We start from the raw sequence: 22,983 nt of genomic DNA, 5'->3' as shown, positions 1-22,983 counted from the left end.
CTCCTCTAAAACAGGAAGGATGTTCTATGAGAGCAGGGACATGGGCTGCCTTACTCTTGGTTGATCTCCAAAGTCTAGCACAGTGTCTCACACATAGTAGGTGCTCAATAAATGGCTGAATAAATGGCTGAATGGAACAAAGGAAGGAAAGAAAAACAAATCAGCACCCACATGCCTATCTGGTTTAATTTTTTTTTTTTTTGCGCGGTACGCGGGCCTCTCACCGCTGCGGCCTCTCCCGTTGCAGAGCACAGGCTCCGGACGCGCAGGCTCAGCGGCCATGGCTCACGGGCCCAGCCGCTCCGCGGCATGTGGGATCTTCCTGGACCGGGGCACGAACCCGTGTCCCCTGCATCGGCAGGCGGACTCTCAACCACTGCACCACCAGGGAAGCCCTATCTGATTTAATTTTTAATTTTAAATTGACATACAGTGAAATTGACTGTTTCTGGTATGTGCAGTTCTGTGATTTTTAACACACGTAAAGATTCATGAAACAGACTGGTCCCATTACCCACCAAAATCCCCTGCAGTCACATCCTCCCCTCCCCCTCTTACCACCTGGCAACCACTGACCTATTCTCCATCACTATAAGTGTTGTCTTTCCCAGAATGTCATATAAATGGAATCAAACAGTATGTGACCTTTTAAGACTGGATTCTTTCAAGCAGCATAATGCCTTTGAGTTTCATGCAAATTTTTAGGTTCATGCAAATTTTTCAGTGTATCAGTAGTTCATTCTTTTTTGGTACCCTTCACCAAGTTTCTCCAAGTGGCAACATCTTACATAATTATTATTTAATATAAAAACCAGGAAATTGACACCGGTATAATTCACAGACCATATTTAGGTTTCACCAGTTTTATATGCACTCGTGTGTGTGTGTGTGTGTGTGTGTGTGTGTGTGTGTATGAGTGTTTGTGTGTAAGAGTATATTCTATGAAATTTTATCACATGTATAGGTTCGTGTAACCCCCACCACAAGAAGATACAGAAATATTCCATCACCACAAAGATCTCAACGCTACCTTGTTAACTCCCCTCCACCCCCTATTTGTAAGCCTGACAACCATTAATCTGGTCCCGAGGTCTATAATTTTGTCATTTCAAGAATGTTATCTAAATGGAATCATACAGTATATAATCCATTTTGAGATTTTTTTTTCTCTCACTCAGCACACTGCCCTTAAAGATCTATCCAGGTTATTGGGTGCATTAAGTTCCTTCCTTTTTGTTGCTGAGTATTGTTCCATGGTATGGACATGGCACAGTTTGTTTAACCACTCACCCACTGAAGGACATCTGGGCTGTTTCCAGTTTTTGGCTATTACACAAAAAGCTGCTATGAACATTCACGTACAAGTTTTTGTGTAAACACAGTTTTCATTTCTCTGGGATAAATGTCCAAGAGTGCAATTGCTGGGTCCTATGGTAGTTGCATGTTTAATTTTACAACGAACTGACAAACTGTTTTCCAGAGTGGCCATACCATTTTGCATTCCCACCAGCAATGTATGAAAGATCTAGTTTCTCAGCATTCTTGTCAGCATTTAGTGGTGTCACTAGGTTTTATTTTAGCCATTCTGATAGGTGTGTAAGGATCTCTTATTGTGGTAACAATTTGCATTTTCTTAATGGTCAATAATGTTGAATGTCCTTTCATGCACTTATTTGCTGTCTGTATATCCTCTTCATGTTGTTTGTTAATTGAATTTTTTTTACAGTTGAGTTTGGAGAGTTCTTTATATATTCTAGATAAAAATCTGCTGTTGCACATATGATTTGCAAATATTCTATCTCAGTATATAACTTGTCTTTTCATCCTTTTTTTTTTTTTTTTTTTTGGCTGCAAACCATGTGGTTTGCAGGATCTTAGTTCCCTGACCAGGGACTGAACCTGGGCCCTCGGCAGTGAAAGCACAGAGTCCTAACCACTGGACCACCAGGGAATTCCCTGTCTTTTCATTCTTCTAACTCTTGCAAAGCAAAAGGTTTTCAACCTTTCAGCTCACAATCTCTGGATAATCTTTGATTCTTCATCTCTTAGTTCAAGCTCCCTTCACATCTTATGAGTTGCCAAGCCTAACCTCAAGATGTCTCCCAAATATGTCCTCTCCTTTCTGTTCCCCTGTCTCCACCTTATTACCAGTTCTCATCACTCAGGTCACTGCAACAGCCTCTTAACTGGTGCTCGCACCTCTGGAGCTGTCCCCTGCACAATTCTAGCTGTGACCACGTGCCTCCTCTGCTCCGAAATAACTTTAGCAGCTCCCGACCACCTATGAATGAAGTTTAACACCTTAGCTTACATGTGCCCCATCCATACTTTCCCATCTCCATGTGGGCCTGTATATCTTGTACATCAGAGATAGGGTGACGATATAATTTATTGTTGAAACCAAGATACTTGAGAATGAAATGAGGTGCCGTGGGTGTAAAGCAGAGCTGTCCCAGAGATCACAAACTGGGAGCCCGTGACCACATCTTGCTTCCAAAATTGTTTTGTTTAGCTCCACATATTGACGTGCCACATGATATTCTTTAAAAATTTAAAGTAGTTGTCTACAATGAGGTATCACCTCACACCGGTCAGAATGGCCATCATCAAAAAATCTACAAACAATAAATGCTGGAGAGGGTGTGGAGAAAAGGGAACCCTCTTGCACTGTTGGTGGGAATGTAAATTGGTACAGCCACTATGGAGAACAGTATGGAGGTTCCTTAAAAAACGAAAAAATAGAACTACCATACGACCCAGCAATCCCACTTCTGGGCATATACCCTGAGAAAACCGTAATTCAAAAAGAGACATGTACCACAATGTTCATTGCAGCACTATTTACAATAGCCAGGACATGGAAGCAACCTAAGTGTCCATCAACAGATGAATGGATAAAGAAGATGTGGCACATATATACAATGGAATATTACTCAGCCATAAAAAGAAACGAAATTGAGTTTTTTGTAGTGAGGTGGGTGGACCTAGAGTCTGTCATACAGAGTGAAGTAAGTCAGAAAGAGAAAGACAAATACCGTTTGCTAACACATATATGTGGAATTTAAGAAAAAAAATGTCATGAAGAACCTAGGGGTAAGACAGGAATAAAGACACACACCTACTAGAGAACAGACTTGAGGATATGGGGAGGGGGAAGGGTGAGCTGTGACAAAGCGAGAGAGAGGCATGGACATATATACACTACCAAACGTAAGGTAGATAGCTAGTGGGAAGCAGCTGCATAGCACAGGGAGATCAGATCGGTGCTTTGTGACCGCCTGGAGGGATGGGATAGGGAGGGTGGGAGAGAGGAAGACGCAAGAGGGAAGAGATATGGGGATATATGTATATGTATAACTGATTCACTTTGTTATAAAGCAGAAACTAACACACCATTGTAAAGCAATTATACCCCAGTAAAGATGTTAAAAAAAAAAAAAAAGAAGAAGGAGCACTGAATTGGGACCCAGGAGGCTTGGGTTCTATTGATTCATTGACTGACTCATTTATTCATCCACTTATTCAATCAACACTTATGGAGTGTCTATTCTTTGCCAGTACTAGCTGCTGGTGAGCACTCTAGTCTTTTGTTGTTGTTGCTATTTTTTCTTAAATTTATTTATTTATTTTGGCTGCACCGGGTCTTAGTTGCAGCATGCGGGATCTTATAGTTGTGGCATGCGGGATCTTTTAGTTGCAGAATGTGGACTCTTAGTTGCATAATGTGAACTCTTAGTTGCAGCATGCGAACTCTTTAGTTGCGGCATACCTGTGGGATCTAGTTCCCCGACCAGGGATCAAACCTGGGCCCCCTGCATTGGGAGCCCGCAGTCTTACCCACTGGACCACCAGGGAAGTCCCTGTTGCTAATTAATAGACTTTATTTTTGCTAATTAATAGACTTTATTTTTGGAGCAGTTTTAGGTTTACAGAAAAACTGAGCAGAAAGTACAGAGAGCTCTCATACCCCCCTGTCCCCCTCCTCCCCTCAGAGGCAATTTCCCCTATTATTAACATCTTTCATTAGAATGTACATTTGTTACAGTTGAATGAATGTTTATACATTATTATTAAGTACAGTCCATAGTTTACATTAGGGTTCACTCTTGGTGTTATACAGGTCTATGAGTTTTGAAAAGTGTATAATGTTACATATCCACCATTACAATATCATATGGAATAGTTTCACTGCCCTAAAAATCCTGTTCTTCACCTATTCATCCCTCCCTCCCTTTCCCCAAAGTCTTGGCAGCCACTGATCTTTTTACTGTCTCTATAGTTTTGCCTTTTCCAGAATGTCATATGGTTAAAATCATACAGCATGTAGCCTTTTCAGACTGGCTTCCTTCACTTAGCAATACACATTTAACGTTCTTCTACATCTTGTTACTTAATAGCTCATTTCTTTTTAGCAGTGAAAAATATTCCATTGTCTGGATGTACCATAGTTTGTTTATCCATTCACCTGCTGTAGGACATCTTGGTTGCTTCCAAGTTTTGGCAATTATGAATAAAGCTGCTATAAACATTCATGTGCAGGTTTTTGTGTGGACATGAGTTTTCATCTTATTTGAATAAATAGCAAGGAGCATAATTGCTGGACTGTATGTTAAAACTATGTTTAGTTTTGGAAGAAACTGCCAAACTGTCTTCCAAAGTGGCCGTATCATTTTGCATTCCCAACAGCAGTGAATGAGAGTTCCTGTTGCTCCAACATCCTTGTCAACATTTGGTGGTGTCAGTGTTTTGATTTTAGCTCTTCATACGTATGTAGTGGAACTCATTGTTTTAATTTGCAATTCCTTAGTGAATGATAGTGAGCATATTTTCATACACTTAATTGCAACCTGTACAGCTTCTTTGGTGAGGTGTGTGTTAAGATCACTGGCCCATTTTTTTGATTGGGTTGTTTTCTTATTGTTGAGTTTTAAGAGTTCTTTGTATATTTTGGCTAACAGTCCTTTACTGGATATGTGTTTTGCAAGAATTTCTCCCAATCTGAGGCTTGTCTTTTTATTCTTGTAATCTTTTGTCTTTTTAATGTAGAGTGGCATTGTCCAATAGAACTTTCTGGGATGATGGAAATGTTCTATATCTATGCTGCCCAATATGGTAGCCACTAGTTACCTGTGGCTACTGAGCACTTGAAATGTGGTTAGTGCAAGTGAGAAACTGAATTTTAAATTTAATTTTAATAACTTAAATGTAAATGGCCACACGTTGCCAGTGGTGACCATATTGGACAGTACAGATATAGAACAGTTCCCTTTTGCTTTTTATTTTCTTCATGACATTGACTGGGGTCATTCTTATTTGCTCTTTCATTTACAACCTCCCTATCGATCCATTAGCAAGTCCTGTCAATTCTACCTCCACAATATTTTCCAAATCCACCCACTTCCCTTCAACCTTCACTGCTATAACTTTACTCCAAGCCACTGTCACCCCTTGCATGGACAACTCTAATAGCCTCAACATTGGTCTCCTTGCTTTCATCCTTGTTGCCTACACCTTTTTCTCTATGTAGCAGCCTGAGTATTTCGTTAAAACTTAGGTCAAACCACGTTACTCCTTTGCTCAAAACCCTCTATGGCTTCCAATCACACCTGGAATAAAATCCAAACTACTTAGCCACCAAGCTCTGCAGGGCCTGACCCCGTCTCTGGTCTCCTGTCTGCCACCACCTTCTTTGCTCACTCTGTCCTGGCCACACGGGGCTTCTTTATGTTGCTGGAACACACGAATCATTTTTCCCTCTTAGGGCTCCCCCTTCTTGTCACGTGTTATTCCTTCCACCTGGCATGCTCTGTTCCTGGATATTGTCATTCCTGACTCTTCTCATCACTCAGGTCTCAATCCAAAAGTCACCTCTGAGGGGCCTGATGACTACCCAGTCTAAGTGGCCACCCCCAGTCACTCATTTTCTGTCACATCATCCTGCTCTATTTTCTTCAATATCCTTAGCACACTGAACATATCCTGCGTGCTTATTTGCTAACTTGTCTGTCTCCCCTCACAATCTCCATGAGGGCAGGGACGTGTCTGTCTTGCTTATCACTACTGTTAGCCCCCTCAACAGCGCTCAGGAATTGATCAATCAATATTCACTGAAGGAATGAACATCTCTAGAGCTACAGGGCAGCTGATAAAGCACTATCCCATTTAGGCCACAGAGGCTTAAAGCTTGGCCATTGCTCTTAAAGCCCTTAGAAACATGGTTGAGGTAAGCTGACATATGCTTACAAAAAGAGCCTCAATGCCACCAGGCTAAGTGGCAAATAAGTTCTGAAGATTGTCAGCATCACAGCAGTTTGGAGGAATGTTGGGGGCGACCCCAGAACCCTTGGAGGCTGAGTGGCACCATAGAGGAACAGAGATGTGAATTTAGGACTGCTGAAAAGTGTTCCAACTTTCATTATAGGAGTACCCCTTTCAGGAATGTTGTCATATTGACTTAACATCTGTATTCATAGTAACTCTTTTTCTTTATATCAACTTACTTTAAACATTTTAATACTTATTTTGGCCTCATTTATCCTAAGTAATGATAACAATAATGATAACAACAATAATGTTGTGCTTAGATTTTAAAACATACATTAAAATAAATATGACTATTAAATGAAAAATGTCTTTGTGTCACCTCAAATTGTCTCTCACGCAGAGGTATATGAGGCACATTTTGGGAAAAATTATAAAAGGGATCACTTTTGGACAGCTGGTGCTTGGGCTGCTTTGCTGCCATGAGCCTTTAGTATCTGCAAATCTTGGATGTGGCACCCCCTCCCCATGTCTACAGTGGGCTAGGCCCTATGCTGGGTGCTGGGGCCACAGAGGAGAACAAGACACAATTCTTGCCCTCAAGGAGCGCTCAGTCTAGCAAGGAAGGCATATATGGAGACAAACACATCATAGTCCATAGCAACAAGCCCATATAATACCAGTCTGTACAGAGTGCTGAGGGCATACAAAGAGAGGGCATGGAAGGCTTCACGGAGGAGGTGGCATCTTGAAGGGCAAAGGGAGAGAGAATGTTCCAGGCAGCAGGAACAGAGCAGGATGTATAAAGGCACCTGCAAAGTTTTTGTGGCCAGAGCACAGGATGAGGGTCAGGGACAGGGGTGGGAGGTGTGCTATGAAGCTGCAGAGATGGTCAGAGGCCAGATTATCAAGAGCCTAGAAGACCATGGTCTTACCCTAGAGGCCATGGGGAGCCTCTGAACAATTTTAAGATGGGGAGGAGGCCCATCTAGTGTGATCTAAGGCTAGAGCAAGTTCCCCAGCTGCTGCCCCATCACACCGGGCTTCGGGGTCTCACTCTTTACCTGGGAACAATGGCAGAACAAAGGATTTCTATGAAGCCTTGGGCGTGTGCTGAAATGGATCACTGACTTTAGTTTTTAGCTCTAAATTGTCAACTATATTGTTTTTCTTGGAATATAGATCCCCCCTGTTATCAGAAAGCCTTTCAATGACAATTAAGTATAACCACTAATTACCACTTTCCTGCCTCTGGCCTGAATTAGAACCTGAGGCTGTGAATTAACCCCCCAGGCTTCTGGCATTTATAGGATATCAGCACTTAAAGGATGTTACCCTGATGTTTCGGGTGCTCTGGTCTTAACTTGCAAGGGACTACTGCAGTCTCAAACGGAATCGAAGCGATTTCTAAAATAGCCTGTGATTCATTTTTTCTCCCCTCCTGTACCTAAATCTGCTGGCTCCATGTGGAGGGATAGGCACAAGTAACTGGAGAGGTGACATCACAGGAGTGTGCTGCATGCCTGCCAGCCAGCCAGCTCGTGGAGCTCAGCCTCGAGCAGTCTATCTGCCGGTCTGGGCGATGCCTCCTAGCCGCTTTGGAGTCACAGCTCCAGGTTCTTTGGTCCATGAGCTTTCTCCACATTTCTTTTTCAGACAAAAATTCTGGGCCGGGAAATCCAGGGTAATGGGAATAGCAGCAGTAGGAAGAATAATACAGCCTTACATCTGTATAATGATTTAGAGTTGTGAAAGCCATTTGCTCCATTTTCCTCCACCCAAACACCAGTGGGAAATGGAAGCTGGGATTTTAGGCCTGCACTGGAGACAAACTCTCGCTCTCTTACACAAAAGAGCGAAGTGCTAACATTCCCTGTTCCCCTCAAAGTACATCCTGATTGGGCCTTGGATGCCACAGAAGGTCATAGAGATTCCTTTCAGCTTCTAGGTGCTTCCTGGAAGAGAAATTCTCCAGGACAAATTTGCCTGGCAGGCACAATCTATGAACCATGCCATCCTGATGTAGCTAGCAAGTAGTGCCAGTCCCAGCACTGCCAACTTGTTCTGCACACCCTGGCTTACAGTCCCTATGGTTCCGAAGACCTTTACTGGAGCCAAAGGCATAGCCTCTAACTGTGCAGCCCCGAAGGTAGGGTGTGTCATGAACATCTGGAAGTGCCAACAGCTGCCACGGTAGCTCAAGCTCCCGTGAAAGGAAAAAACACCACTGTATCAGCCATCATTGTGGATCCTGCAGTGAAGCACCACTGAGCCCACCCGTGAACAGCCGAGGAGTGGGGTGGAGGGATTCCTTCCTTGGAGGAGCCATAAAAATAGTTCTGCAGTGGTCTCATGTTGGCTCTGTGATATTCAAGCACCTGGTCTCAGCATAGCTTGGTGTCCCCAGTGCTCTATCGCTACTGCCAGCATAAGAAGTCTCCCAGCCTGGCTTCCTTCCCCTGCTCCTCCCTAGCATTGTGGCTGCCAGGCTGGACACCGAAGGGGTGGCATACTCTTGCTTGGCCTTCTTGGTTAAATTTCCGTGTCATGTGTGTGTGTGTGTGTGTGTGTGTGTGTGGTGATGGTGGTGGTGGTGCGCCCGGAGTGGGGGTGGAACATGATGATAGAAGCAATGACCCACAGATGCTTAGCAGTATTGCGAGAGTGGCAGGTGCTGTGGCTGCTGTAGCTGCTGTAGCTGCCACTACCACCACCACTACGTGAATTCAGAATGACCCAGTGCAAGACCATAGGTGCCGGTTAGTGCCATGAAAATGTCATCTTGGTAAATCAAGATGCTGTACTCATGCAATTCTGTCTGTTGGAAACCTTGGCGGGGTATAAAAGTGATCCTTTGGAAAGTTGAATCGGTAAACCTATATGTGGAAAGTGACGGCAGAGCAGAACATCATCACCTCCAAAGCGGAGAGGCCTCCCAGAACTTGTTTTCCAGCTCATGGGGGATATGTGCACCTATGAAAATAAAGGATCACCGCCTCAGCCTGTTTTAGAGATGTGAATAAAAATCTTGGCTGGGGACCGCCTCCTCTCTGGTTGACTGATTTTCCAATTGATTTGTATTTATTAGCTAATGAAATTAAAGTTGTAAAAATGATAACAGAAACATAATAAATCTCTCCCACAACTGGCTGTTTCTATGTCACTATGGTGCATTCCTCACTTTGATTACTTCAAAGTCTATTATTTTGTTCTCAATTATTCTGTTTTTCTGGCACTGGAGAAAATCAATTTGTTTTATTTTCTCTTATTCATGCACTCAATTATGCTCTTTGGGCACATTTAATCACTTTGATGTTTTCATTTTATGGCCCGTCTCTAGGCACTTCAGCTGCATTGCTGCCAACGGGCAAGCAGGACTAATTTGCATGTCACAATAGACTTGAAATTCTAACTCAATTTAGAAATCTTTATGAAATCTCCCTCCAAAATATGCTTGGAGCTTCAAAGAGGGAGAAGGATGTGGGTAAACCAGGAGCCTATAAAGATGCTTTCCTTTCTCAAACACTGAGAGCTCTTTGGTGACCTGACTGTAGCTTGGGGATGTCCCTGTCCAGGTACAGCAGAGCAGTCCATGGGATGGGATGTCTGCAGAGTTTCCTCTGGAATTCTGTGGTGAGAATCTTGCAAAGGCTGTCCCTTGGCAGCAAGGCCAGGGAGGTTGGGCCTGCTTACTCTGGCATACACTGCCCCTCAGCACTGCTGGATTTGGCGGCAGTGCTAAAGACAGCACCTGAATCTCAGTTGGTTAAAGTGCCTCCGGGTAGATGGAGACAATTGTCAACAGTTAGTCATTCCAGAACCCTGAGTGGTTTACCTTATTTTCTCTAATAAGTTCCAACACCCCTTTTGCCCCTTGATTATTTTAGAGCTAAAGGCTGGAGAGGACTAAAGTGATATAATTGCTTTAGGCATGAACTTTGGACAAACAGGAAAAAAAAAGCTTAATTAAACACATTAGAGGCCTCCAACTATTCTTCAAAAGTTTTCGGTTTGTTGCATACAACAACCATCAGCTCTACCTGGCAGAAAGAAAATTCTGTATTTCTTCTTCTGAACTTTGGGTATGATCTTCAGTTTCCCATGTGGAATCCCAGCTCCCTCCCTTACTTGCTGTGTGACCCTGTACAAGCTAATCAACCTCCCTAAGTTCTTTCCTATGTTAAATGGGGCTAATAATTTTATCCACTTCAGGGATAGGTTTGTTTCCTAAACTTCAGTACTGTTAAGAATTTCACCATGTTCACATATCACTTATGTGGAAACCTCTCTTACACTGTTAAAAAAAAACTTAAATTCATCCTAAGCAAGGTGTCTGTGAAATCAAAGTGTTTGATGTGGTAGTTATATTGATATTTCTTTTTTTTTTCTTTTTTGCGGTACGCGGGCCTCTCACTGTTGTGGCCTCTCCCGTTGCGGAGCACAGGCTCTGGACGCGCAGGCTCAGCGACCATGGCTCACGGGCCCAGCCGCTCCGTGGCATGTGGGATCTTCCCAGACTGGGGCACGAACCCGCGTCCCCTGCATCGGCAGGCAGACTCTCAACCACTGCGCCACCAGGGAAGCCCCAATATTTCTTTTTAATACACATTAAAACATACATACATGAAATACACCAAATTCATTCCTGCTTAAGAAGCTTTGATCCTGCTCTCCCCTTCATCTAGAATGTTCTTCATCCCAATTTTTGCAAAACTCCTCCCCTTACTGCATTAAACTCTATTCCCAAATGTCACATCCTCAGGGAGGCCTTTACTGGCTATCCTATCTAAAATAGCACTCTTTCCAAATTTATCAGTAACCAACCACTAAATATTTATTTATTTGCTCACTGTCTATCTCCCCCATTAGAATGTAAGCTCCGTGATGGGCAAGGCCTTCACCTGTCCTCTTTACATCTCTATCATGTAGAATAGTGCCTAGCACATATTAATACCAATTACATGTTTGCTGAATGAATGAAACATAAAAATTAAAAATCAGCCTAGTGGTAACCAGGCTTCCCTTCCACCCCATGAGGGTGGTGTCAGAAAAGGAAGAGTGAAAAACCACGACTTTCATCCCTGCTCAATGGCAAGGAGGCCCACCCACCACTGTGTCAGTGGAGGCCACATGGGGAGCAGTAACAAGGTGCCACTGCCATCCCTGGCCAGGGTGGTACCTTGAGGTTGAATGAGGAGCCTGAATTTCCACCCCTGCCCAGTAGTAATGAAGTGCCCCTCTTCCCCCCAGACTGTCAATGACAGCTGAGTGGGGAACCTAGACTTTTACCCCCACCTGGAGGTAATGGGGTGGTGCTTCCCTTCCCTGCCAGCATGGTGTCAGAGGAAGCCTGCTGAAACAAGATTTAAATAAGGTGCAGGATTTCATAAAAATATCTAAAGTGTTCAGGATATAATAGAAAATCACTCATACCAACAACCGAAAACTCTTAACTTGAATGAGAAAAAGGCAAACAAGAGAGGCCAACATAGAATGACAGCAATGTTGGAAATATCCGACAAGTAGTTTAAAGCAGGCATCATAAAAATACTTCAACAGGCAATTATAAACATGTTTGAAACAAATGAAAAAAAAATGTCTCAGCAAGGAAATAGAAGAAATAAAGAAAAACTAAATGGAGATTTTAGAACTGAAAAATTCAATAAGTGAAATAAAAAAAACTCAACAGATGGGCTCAACAGCAGAACAGAGAGGGCAGAGGAAGAATCAGTAAATTGGAATATATAGAACAATAGAAATTACCTAATTTGAACAAAAGACAAAAAATAGTAAAAAAAAAATGAGCAGAACCTCAGGGATCACATGGGACTATGATAAAAGATCTAACAGTCATGTCACCAAGGTCCCAGAGGAAAGGAGAAAGAAGGTGGGACTGCAAGAGTATTTGAAGAAATAATGGCTAAAGATTTCTCAAATTTGGCAAAAGATAGAACCCTGCAGATTAAAGAAGCTGACTGAATTCCAAACTGCCTAAACTCAAAGATCCAAACCAAGATCTATCATAATCAAATCCCTGAAAACTAAAGTAAAAGAGAAAATCTAGAAAGCTGAAAACAAAAACAAAGGCTTACCTATAAGGGAAACATAATTCAAATGACAGTGGTTTTCTCATCAAAAACCATGGAGGCCAGAAGGAGGTGGTTCAGCATTTTTCAGGTGCTGAAAGAAAATAAATGTCAACCCAGAATTCTACATCCAGTGAAAATGTCCTTCAGGAATGAAGGGGAAATGAAAATATTCTCAGAGGAAGGCAAACTAAGAGAATTTGTTGCTACTAGACCACCCTAAATGACTAGCTAAAGGAAGTTTTTGACATGGAAAGGAAATGATGAAAGAAGAAATACTGGGACTTCCCAGGTGGTGCAGTGGTTAAGAAGCTGCCTGCCAATGCAGGGGAGACGGGTTCGATCCCTGCTCCGAGAAGATCTCACATGCTGAGGAGCAACTAAACGCATGCACCGCAACTACTGAGCCTGTGCTCTAGAGCCTGCGAGCCACAACTACTGAGCCTGTGAGCCACAACTACTGAAGCCCATGAGCCTAGAGCCCATGCTCTGCAACAAGAGAAGCCACTGCAATGAGAAGCCCACACACCGCAACGAAGAGTAGCCCCCACTTGCCACAACTAGAGAAAGCCCGCGTGCAGCAACAAAGACCTAATGCAGCCCAAAATAAATAAATACATACATAAAATTAAGAAAAAAAAGAAATCTTGAAGGAAGAAAGAAGGAACTATGCAAAGGGTAAAAATATGGGTAAATATCATAGATTTTTCTTCTCCTCTTGAGTTTTCTAAATTATGTTTGATGATTGAAGGAAAAATTAGAACATTCTCTGATGTAGTTCTGAATATATATAGAGGAAATATCACTAGATTATATAATAACACAATTAGATTACAAATGGGGGAGGGGAAGGGGACTTAAAAGTAGGTAAAGTTTCTACACTTCACTCAAACTGGTAAAATGGCAATACCAGTAGACTGTGATATGCTACGTATGTATAATATATACCCAGAGCAACCACTCAAAAGCCTATACAAACATATACAGTCAAAATTACTGCAGATAAATGAAAATGGAATTTGAACAAAGGTATAAGTCGCCAACAGTAAAGGTAAAGAAAACAGAGAAACAAAGAATAGAGGGAACAAAGAGAAAACACAAAATAAAATGGCAGATTTAATCCCTAATATCAAAATTGCATTGAATATAAATGATCTAAATACACCAATTAAAAGAAAAAGATTGGCAGAGTGGCTAAAAAAATGATCCAATTACATGCTGTCTACAAGAAACTCATTTCAAATATAAGCAGGTTGAGAGTAAAAGGATAGAATAATATATGCCATGAAACATTAGTAAAAAAAGGAGAAGTGGCTATATTGATATTAGATAAAGTAGACCTCAGAACAACAAAAAAATTACCATGGACAAAGAAGGACATTACCTAATGGTAAAAGGGTCAATCTACCAGGAAGATACAGCAATCCTAAATGTGCATGCACCAAACAACAGAGCATTAGAGTACCTGAAGCAAAATCTGATACAGCTATAAGGAAAAACAGATAGATCCACAATTAGAATTAGAGAATTCAACATCACTCTCTTAGAAATTGATAATAGAACAACTAGACAGAAAATTAGCAAGGATATAGAATAACTCAACAATACTACCAACCAACAGGATCTAAGTGACATTGATCAAATAATCCACCAAACAACAGCAGAATATATTACATTCTTTTCAAGCACTCACAGAACACATGCCAAGATAGACCATACACTGAGTCATAAAACAAGCCTCAACAAATTGAAAATATTTGAAATTATACAGAACATGTTTTCTGACCACAGTGGTATCAAAGTAGAAATAAAAAAAAACCTCCTGAAAAAAAACCTTCAGGTCCAGATGGTCTCATTGGAGAATTCTACTAAAGATGAGAATTAACATCAATTCTATACTCTCTCTTGCAGAAAACAGAAGAGGAGGTAACACTTCTGAACTCATTTTTATAGGGCTAGTATTGCCCTGATACTGAAAGCAAATGATGGTGTCACAAAAAAGAAAACTACAGACTAATATCCCTTATGAATATAGATGTAAAGTCCTCAACAAAATATTAGCAAATAGAATTCTTAGCAGTGAATTCTTAGAATTAGCAAACAGTTCCTAGAATTAGCAAATATATGTATATATATGTATGTATGTGTATATATATATATATATATATATATATATATATATATATATATATATATTTTTACACCCTGAACAAGTGGGGTTTATCCCAGGTACACAAAGCTGGTTCAGTATTTGAAAATCAATCAGTGTAACCTACCATATTAAAAGGCTAAAAAGAAAAATTACATATATACTGGTATTAGTGTCAACTGATGCAAAAACAGCATTAAATAAAATTCAGCATCCATTTATGACATAAATTCTCAGAAAACTAGGAATATAGCAGGGTACTGCCTCAACTTTTAAGGAAAATCTACAAAACCTATAGCTAACATCATGCTTAATGGTAAAAGACAATGTTTTCCCTCTAAGTTCTGGAACAAGGCAAGGATGTCTGTCCTCACTGCTCTTATTCAACATAACACTGGAAGTCTAATCCAGTGTAATAAGGCAAGAAAAGGAAACAAAAAGCATATAGATCAGACAGGAAGAAATAAAACTGTCTCTATTTGCAGATGGTGATCTATGTAGAGAATCTTAAGGAGTCTACAGGAAAACAGCCAGAAATAATAAATGAGTTCAGGAAGGTCACAAGATACAAGAACAATATACAAAAATTGTATTTCTATATACTAGCAATGAACACATGGAAACCAAAATGAAAAACATAATAAATCAATAAAAGAAAAACTTAGGTATAAAACCTGTTAAGGATGTGTATGCTGGAAATGACAAAATGCTAATGAAGGAAATCAAAGAAGATCGAAATAAATGGAGAGACATACCATGTTCATGGATTGGAATTCTCTCTAAATTGATATATAGGTTAAACACAATTCCTAACAAAATCACATCAAGTTTTTTTTTTTTAAAGATATAGACAAGGTTATTCTAAAGGTTATATGGAAAGGCAAAGAAACTAGTATAGCTAAAACAAGTTTGAAAAAGAAAGGGGAATCACTCTACCTGATTTATTATATATATATATTTATTTATTATATACTACAGTAATCAAGACAGGAATAGGTACATAGATCAATGGCACAGAAGAGAAAACCCAGAAAAAAGACTGAGACAGTTGCCTTGGAGTGAATGACAGTTTTGGAAAGGGAGGTGGTCCTAGGGAGCTATCTGGATTTTCAGCCCTTCTACTAGATTGAAGAGGCTTTACATCATGACATGCTTTTCAAGACAAATGGAAGCACCCTAGAATTACTAGAGGTACCTAAGAAAGGAAGCAGTACCTCAAACATGTAAAATAGTCCATCTCCAGTCCCTTATTTTTCCAGCTATGTGCAGGTACAGTGACCAGATTTTGTAAACCAAAAACTGGGACATAAGGTCTGATAAAAGATTATTGTCTTAAAAAGCTCCAACATGTATTTCTTTTTTTCTGACTATAAAAGCAATACACGTTCATGCTAGAAATTTTGAAAAATACAGAAAAAGAATACAGAACAAGTAAAAAATTACCCATAATTTCAATCTTACCATCAAAGATAACTACTGTTAGCACTTTTGGTATATTTCCTTCTAGTGTTTTTCTATGCATATCCACACACTCACTCACACACACATTATGTATATTTACAAAATTGAGACTATATGGTATTAAATCATTTCATATCTTTTTTCACTTAAGATTGTTACCATGAGCATTATTCTCTTGTCATCAAATTATCTTTAAAACTTTATTTTTAATTGGCTGCAACAAATTCTTCCATGTAGCTATACTGATATTGTATCATACCTCAAACTCAAAGTATTGAAAGAGAACACATCAAGTATATGTTTCTGTAAAACTATCCCCCAGCCTCAATGGCTCCCCATCCCAGTTGGTATCCAGGCTGGAAACCTCAGAGTCATCTTTACTCCTTCCTTTCTCCTTGATCCCCTATAAATGACATACCTCTAAGTGCTGTTGATACTCTCTTCTTAACAGCTCTCAGCCATTCGGGAGGAATAGGATAGGGAGTAGCCTACCACCACTGTTCTGGTCCAGGTCTTTGCAGGCTCACCCTTGGAATACCACCATGATCCATCCAAACATCACTGCATCATGGCATGTCCTAATTCCAGAACCTAGAATGGCTCCCAATTTATTGTATCTGATATGGACAATTCAGCCTGAAATTCAAGGAAACCTGCCAACTGCCCCGGGCTCCCACCTATCCAAGTTTCCGTTGCATATGAGCACTTCCCTATTCTATCTATTCAAAACATCCCAGCCTTCTGAAAGCACTCTCCTTCTCTTCTCACTTCTCTTCTTCTTCTACCTTGCACCAGCCCTTATTATGTCCTGATCTGTCTAAGGGGGTTAGTTTTGTCTCCTCACCTAGACTTCTCAGCTGTTTTTTAGAAGCAGGGTTCATGTCTTAAACTTCTCTTATATCTCCCATGACACCAAGCACACGGGAAGTTCCAAAAAATATTCATTGATTGATTTAGCTGGGCTTTAAAGTGGAGACACAATGATACTTCTTAAAATTGACCTCATTCAGAACCTCACTTTGGGAGACATTGCAAGGTGGGAAGGGTTTACTAGGGGCGACTGGAAAGAGTGGACAGGGATGATGAGTAGACTTGACTGAGCAATAGTGCCAAGAAGAGGAGGGGCACCAGGCCTAGATTCAAATCCTGATGTCACCACTTACTTGTTACGTGACTGTGGGCATGTTACATTAGCTCTGCGGGCACCAGTTTCCTACCTCATGAGGTAATAGTGAGGATGAAATGTAAAGAATCCAGCATGGTGACCCACAGTAGGCTTTCAATAATGGGAGTTCCCACCTCCTGGATTTAGGTAGGTATTTCAAGTCTTCAAAAGTAACCTGCCAAGGGTTTTCATCCTTTGTTAAAAGCCGCCGTCAAAGTTACTAGAACTTTGGGGAGCAGGCTTCATTTTAATTTTAGAATTTCTAAAATTTTCAGCATGATATATTTACAACTTTTTTGCTTAACAATGACAGTAACAACAACAATAACCAACCTTTCCAATTCTTACACACTTTAGTGAAGCAAGCGAGGCTCCTGGAAGAGACCACAGGGGGCTGAAGAGGGCTGAAGAAAGGATAGGGGATGGCAAAGGGAGATAAGGGATGGACATCACAGAGATCCTCACCTGAAGTCATGCAAATTGGCTCAGAGTAGCCTCCACAATCCTGCTCCAAAGTCCTTCCAAGAAGCCCTAAAGCAAATGGTCAGTCTGTCTTGGGACCAACCCTGACTTTCAATTTACCCTCATGGCTTCTCAGGAAGCAAGAGAAGGTGTGGAAGTAAGCCGAGTTTCCATGGTGTAGAGTCCCACAGGGCAGGAGCACTGCTTCAAGCTGGGGGCTCCAGCAGGCCTTGGACATGCCCAGACCTGATGCCCCAATTGCTAGTCCCTAGAAGAATGTCAATCCCAGACTTCAGGCTGCTAGAGGAGGTGCTGCTTACATTCAGCACAGTGGTTCTCCAAAGAATATTACCGGTAGATGTGCAAAGGGTCTCAGCTTGGGGCTGTGGAACTGTAAATACACTGGGCCTGGTGACCACAGCACACTTCAGGCAGCAGGAGTCACGTGGTCTGGCTTCTTCCACCTTCTGTCCTTCTCTTTTACTTCTCTACTCATCTCAAAATGGAGTGGAAGTTTCAATTACAGTATGGTGGGGTGAGAGGGGCATGGCTAAAAGACCTAGGTCAGGGACCAGAATTTCAAATGTTGTCCATGGCTGATTTCCTCCCATTTCCAGAGAGACATCAGATTTCAGGTGCTTTGGATCAGCCACAAGGAAGGAGTTGGGTGTGTAGTACAAGGTGGGAGGGGTTTACCAGGGGTGATTGGGAAAAGCAGATGATGAGTAGCCTTGATAGGGCAACACTGCAAAGAGAGGAGGGGCACTGGAAAGGCCAAACAGCCTGACTCCAAAGTCTCAATTCAGACAGACCCGGGTTCAAATGTCTGCTCCAACACCTATTAGCACAGTGTGTGGCATAGAGTAGGTGCTTAGTAATTCCTTGCTGAATGACTGAATAAAGGTGACCTTGGCCAAGTCATTTATCCTCTCTGAGACTCTCTGAATTCCTCATCTGTAAGATAAATAGTAGCTATTACTCTTATTATTTCTCCTGTGGTGTCTCTCCCCACACCCATATCAGTTTGCTGGCCCATCTCCCCAACCCAGCACCACAGAGGCTGCCATACTAAGCCTCCTTCATTAAGGGTCAGAAAGGGCAGATGGGCACAAGGCCTGCTCTTTCCTCTTGTGTCCTCCCCCCACCTCCTCCTCTCCTCCTGCTTCTTTCCTCCTGGTCCCATTTGTTTACTTTTCTAACTTAGGCAAACTTGGGGTAGAATCTGGGAACACAGAGCCAAGCGTAGAAACCTCCAGTTACAACTGCAACACATACTCACATATATACAACTCACCTTCCCCTCCCCCTCCCCCACCAGGTCGGGCCTGGGCTGCAACATGAAGCTTTTGGCCCCCTAGGGACTTTTACTTGATTCAAATGTCATCAGTACCAGGGATTAGAAAACCTCTACCCCTGTTTCCCCATGCAGAGCTAGGCAGGCTCAGGGAGCTAGCTGCCTCTGGGGATTGATCACATCAGCACTGTTCCAACTCTGGAAGGTTCATTGTGAGCCAACTCCTCTGGAGTACGTCAACCAGAGAGGAAAGACAAACAAGTCTGAGCACATGAAGATGGTGTGAGGGTGATTTTACAGTAGTGGTCATGAGCTAGGCTGAGCGATCCACTCTGTAACCCACACTTCCTTGTGAACAGTGACACATATCTTCAAGATTCATTGGCACGAGAAGAACGATTTGTGGGAGCAACACATAGCTTTTCTCTGTATAAAGCTAACAGCTTGAATGGACTCTCCATAGTTTTATTTTTGTCGTTTTTCTCTCTTAGAAAGTCTAATGGGCAGTAAAGATGGAATAAGGTGAGGTCCAAATCTGCCTGTGCCTCCAGTCATCCTGTGGCATATGGAATGCATCTCTATACGATGAACCTCCTCAGGTTTCATCTCCAATAGGTTAAAAATCCCACCTTTTGTGCTTCTAAGGGATGTGAGAAAGAGAGAAAGCCCAAGCTCAAAGGTTAAACAAATTCAACCAGATATGCTGGTGAACCTCCTTCCCATAGAGTGGAGCTTAATCCATCCACTCCCTCATTGCCATCCACCTCCCCCAAATAATCCTTGCCTCTGCCCCACTACCTTTGTGTTTAATGGGGCGTGGGAATGAGTGGGGGGAGGGAGGCACTGAGAGAAATGGCCAGCCTCACAGAGGATTTATATGCAAGAACAAATGATAGTCTTGTAGGCAGGTTCAGGAAAATCTTTCAGAATGCAGAAAATTCAGCAGCCTTTCCACACTGACCATTGTCATGGCAACACACTATCTGATGGCAGCATGCGTCACCAGGCTGGAGGGGCACGGTCTCAGTATAGCAGGTTAGCCTGGCCATTTTTAGCAACATTTGGACTTCTTTCTAGCCTCATTTCTTCTAGGTTCAACTGAATTTCTTTTCGCTTCTGGACTTATGTGCTCTGCTCATTTGCATGGCTAGAACACAAGACTTTATCAATATGAAAGGGATGGCTAAATGGAAAAATCTGAAGATTCCTAGTATTCTATAGCCCTTCTACTTGCCGTCCTGGCTCCCCACCCACTCTCAGCCATCTAGTTTCTTTTCTTCTCCTCATCAATTCTTTCCTATACACAGCATTACCTCCCCCGTGCCCCCCCAACTGTGACTCATCTACCAACCCCTGCACTCTCATCATCTTCTTTTTATTGTTTTCCTATTTTCTCATTTTAATGTACAGCATCCTAGAATCTTAGGATTGGAAGGAACATTGACAATAACCTAGTATAATCACCCTCCTCCAAATGCAGGAGGCTGTCTACGATATGACAGTCAAGTGACTGTCTTGTCTCTGTTTGTATGTCTCCAGCAATAGAGACCTCATTCCTTTCTGGGCAGTCTGTTCCACTTTGGACAGCTCTAATCGTTAGAAAATTCTTCTTCCTCTTGAATGAAAATCTGCCTTTTAATAATATCTACACATGGATCCTAGATCTGTGCCCTGTGACCACATAGACTCTGTCTATGCCCTCTGCTCTGTGACAGCCTCTCAGAGATATAGAACCACATCCCCTTGGGTCTTCTTTTCTCCAAAAGCCCAGCTCCTCCAACAAGATCTCTTGGAGCCTGGGCTCCAGTCCTCTCCCCATCCTAACTGACCTCCTGGAGCATATGCTTCTATTTGTCTCCAGTTCTTTTAAAGTGAGGTCGATACTGCATTAGCATCTCTGGAGGCCACCTTGCCCTGGTGACTCACACTGACGAAACTCCCTAACCCTCTTGCAGACAAAATGCTGCAAAGCCATGTTTCCCATCTTGTGTGTGTCCAGTTGCTTTTGAGGACCCAATTCCTAGTCCATATATTTCCTCCCAGTTTAATTTCATGGCGTTGCAGCCAGAATATTGCTTTAACCTATTAGGATCTTTTAAAAAATCTTGACTTCCATGTAACTTACATATCCTCTAAGACTTTCTATTATTATTATTACTATTTTTTAACCAACCCTCAAACTAATCCTTTATTTCAAGTCTTTTCAAAATTTATTCTTCTTTTGGGTTTCTTAACCTTTCCTAGTTCTCTTCCCTTTGAATTACCTTCCTTACGTCTTCTCTCGCTTGTCATTTCCATTTCCTCAATAGCAAGATGTCACCAGTCTCTGGAGATAAGTGCTTGGGTATGTGCGCAGGAAAGCACGAGGGCATACAGATATCTGCACATACCTAGGTTTGAGCAAGTAGCTGCAGAGCCTTGTTTAGTTTCTCTGTTTCTATTGCTTTGTCTGTGCTCTACCAGGATTTAGAGACTGGATGAGGGGAAAATGGCAAGGTCGAAGGAAAAGGGGTAAGAGAAGTTGGTCCAGGATCTGAGAAGGGCAGTAGGAAACTAGGGTGGGAGCACGAGTGTTAATCGGGGCTGCAGTGCAGTGAGAAGGGCTGAAGAAGGGCCAGGAAAAGAAGGATTTTAAAGGCCTTAAAAAGGTTGGAGGAGGGAGGAGGATTTGGTTAGGAAGTGAGGACTTCTGAGGCTGGTAGCCATTGAGAGGCCAGAGGGAGGTGGCTTGAAACTACAGGGTCAGGGAAAGGCTGAGGGATGTGGGACACCTGAGAGGGGCAAAAAGCATTGCTATGAGCACAACCTTATGAGTCTATGACTCTTGAGCTTAGAAACTTTTCTCTGGTCAAAGGAGCCTGGGACGTGGAGTCCCTGCGTATGGACTCAGCTGTTGTCACAGACTTGGCTGCACTAGAGGACGGGGCCTTAATATCACCATCGGCAAAGACGCCCAGGATACAACGTGTTCCCTCAGACTAACTCTGACACAGAATAGGCCTCCCTTTCATGCTAGATTCTATTCCAACGAGGGAGTCAAAGTTAGGAGAACTGGTGCTGTCTTGGTTGTTAGATGAATAAACATGGGAATTTCACTCTCCAGGATAGGCAATGTGATACCTTTGGCCTCTTAACTTTGCAAATAATTAGGATCCAAAAAAATATGCACACGTACACACATTCAATTAAACAGGAATGTGGGTGCCAAAATGACTTTTAAAAAATGGTAGATGAAGTGAGTTGAGTTGAGAAGCAGCAGCTGGGGTTGGGAGGGGGGCTCTACCAATAGTGTCCCCAAACAGCTAGTGGACAGTGTGATCAAGAGGGTGATAACCCGATGACTGCCATTTTCCCTCTGTCCAGAGGCCAGAATAATTGGAGGCCAGCCTCAGGGAAGGGAAGAATAGGGCAGCAGCCACGTCTCCAGTGCTCTAAGTGAGACTGGGGAGCCCACTCCCAGGGCTTCAGAATCCCTGACTACTCACTGTGGGCTCACAGTCACTCGAGGCTCTACTGAACCAAGGAAACGCATTGGAACAGAATGTCTGTGAGCACCCTTCACCCCTACCCCCAACCCCAAGTCTGAATTGACTTGATTTTCCCTCATCTTAGAGAGGATTTTACTGTTGCCCTTTTCAAAGGGAGAGTTCCAGGGCACACTTTAGAACTGGCTTTCCACTGGAGGTGCCTAAAGTTGAACCTTTTGTTTCCCTGAAGGTGACATTAGCTGGCCAAATGACAATCCCAACCAGAGTGACCAGTGCGGAATTCCAACAAGCTCTCAGGCCAAGAAGAGGTTTCCCTTCCAAGTCGGTCCAAAGATTAGCCACCAAATGACAAATGGTATTGGGGGAAGCCCCCACTGATGGGTCACCACAAGCTGGGTGGAATGAGGAGGGCAGGACTCGAGGGGTGGTGCTCACCTTTGATGTAGTTGAGGATTTGCTGGACTCGGTGGGGCTCATTGCGGTCTGGCCGGCAGCTTGGCGTGATTTCCAGCACATAATCAGGACCATATGCTGTGAAAAACTGTAAGGAAAAGTGAAAGGCCAAAAAACAAACTAAACCACAGAAAACCTCCAAACCAAACCACATACAAACAGAA

The 22,983-nt window shown here is 42.4% G+C and overlaps 1 protein-coding gene across 2 annotated transcripts in view; it reads right to left on the bottom strand.

The window, feature by feature from the left end:
• The window catches only part of HDAC8 (histone deacetylase 8), a 250,574-nt gene that overhangs the window by 1,175 nt on the left and 226,416 nt on the right, over positions 1–22,983 (bottom strand). The window contains exons 10-11 of one of the 2 annotated variants that reach the window (XR_004038054.2): positions 22,802–22,907; positions 17,588–18,538 (exon numbers count right to left, since the gene is read on the bottom strand). Coding sequence is in view for 1 of the 2 variants with exons in the window: in XM_030851045.2 (XP_030706905.1) it covers positions 22,802–22,907 (106 nt within the window). In the remaining variant the exon portion in view is untranslated. The remainder of the gene's footprint in view (positions 1–17,587; positions 18,539–22,801; positions 22,908–22,983) is intronic. The other variant, XM_030851045.2, reaches the window with a different exon arrangement.

Source organism: Globicephala melas, chromosome X (assembly GCF_963455315.2).
Source record: "Globicephala melas chromosome X, mGloMel1.2, whole genome shotgun sequence".
Taxonomy (NCBI): domain Eukaryota; kingdom Metazoa; phylum Chordata; class Mammalia; order Artiodactyla; family Delphinidae; genus Globicephala; species Globicephala melas.
The sequence above is the reverse complement of the archived record's forward strand: the minus strand, read 5'-3'. Positions and strand labels throughout refer to the sequence as shown.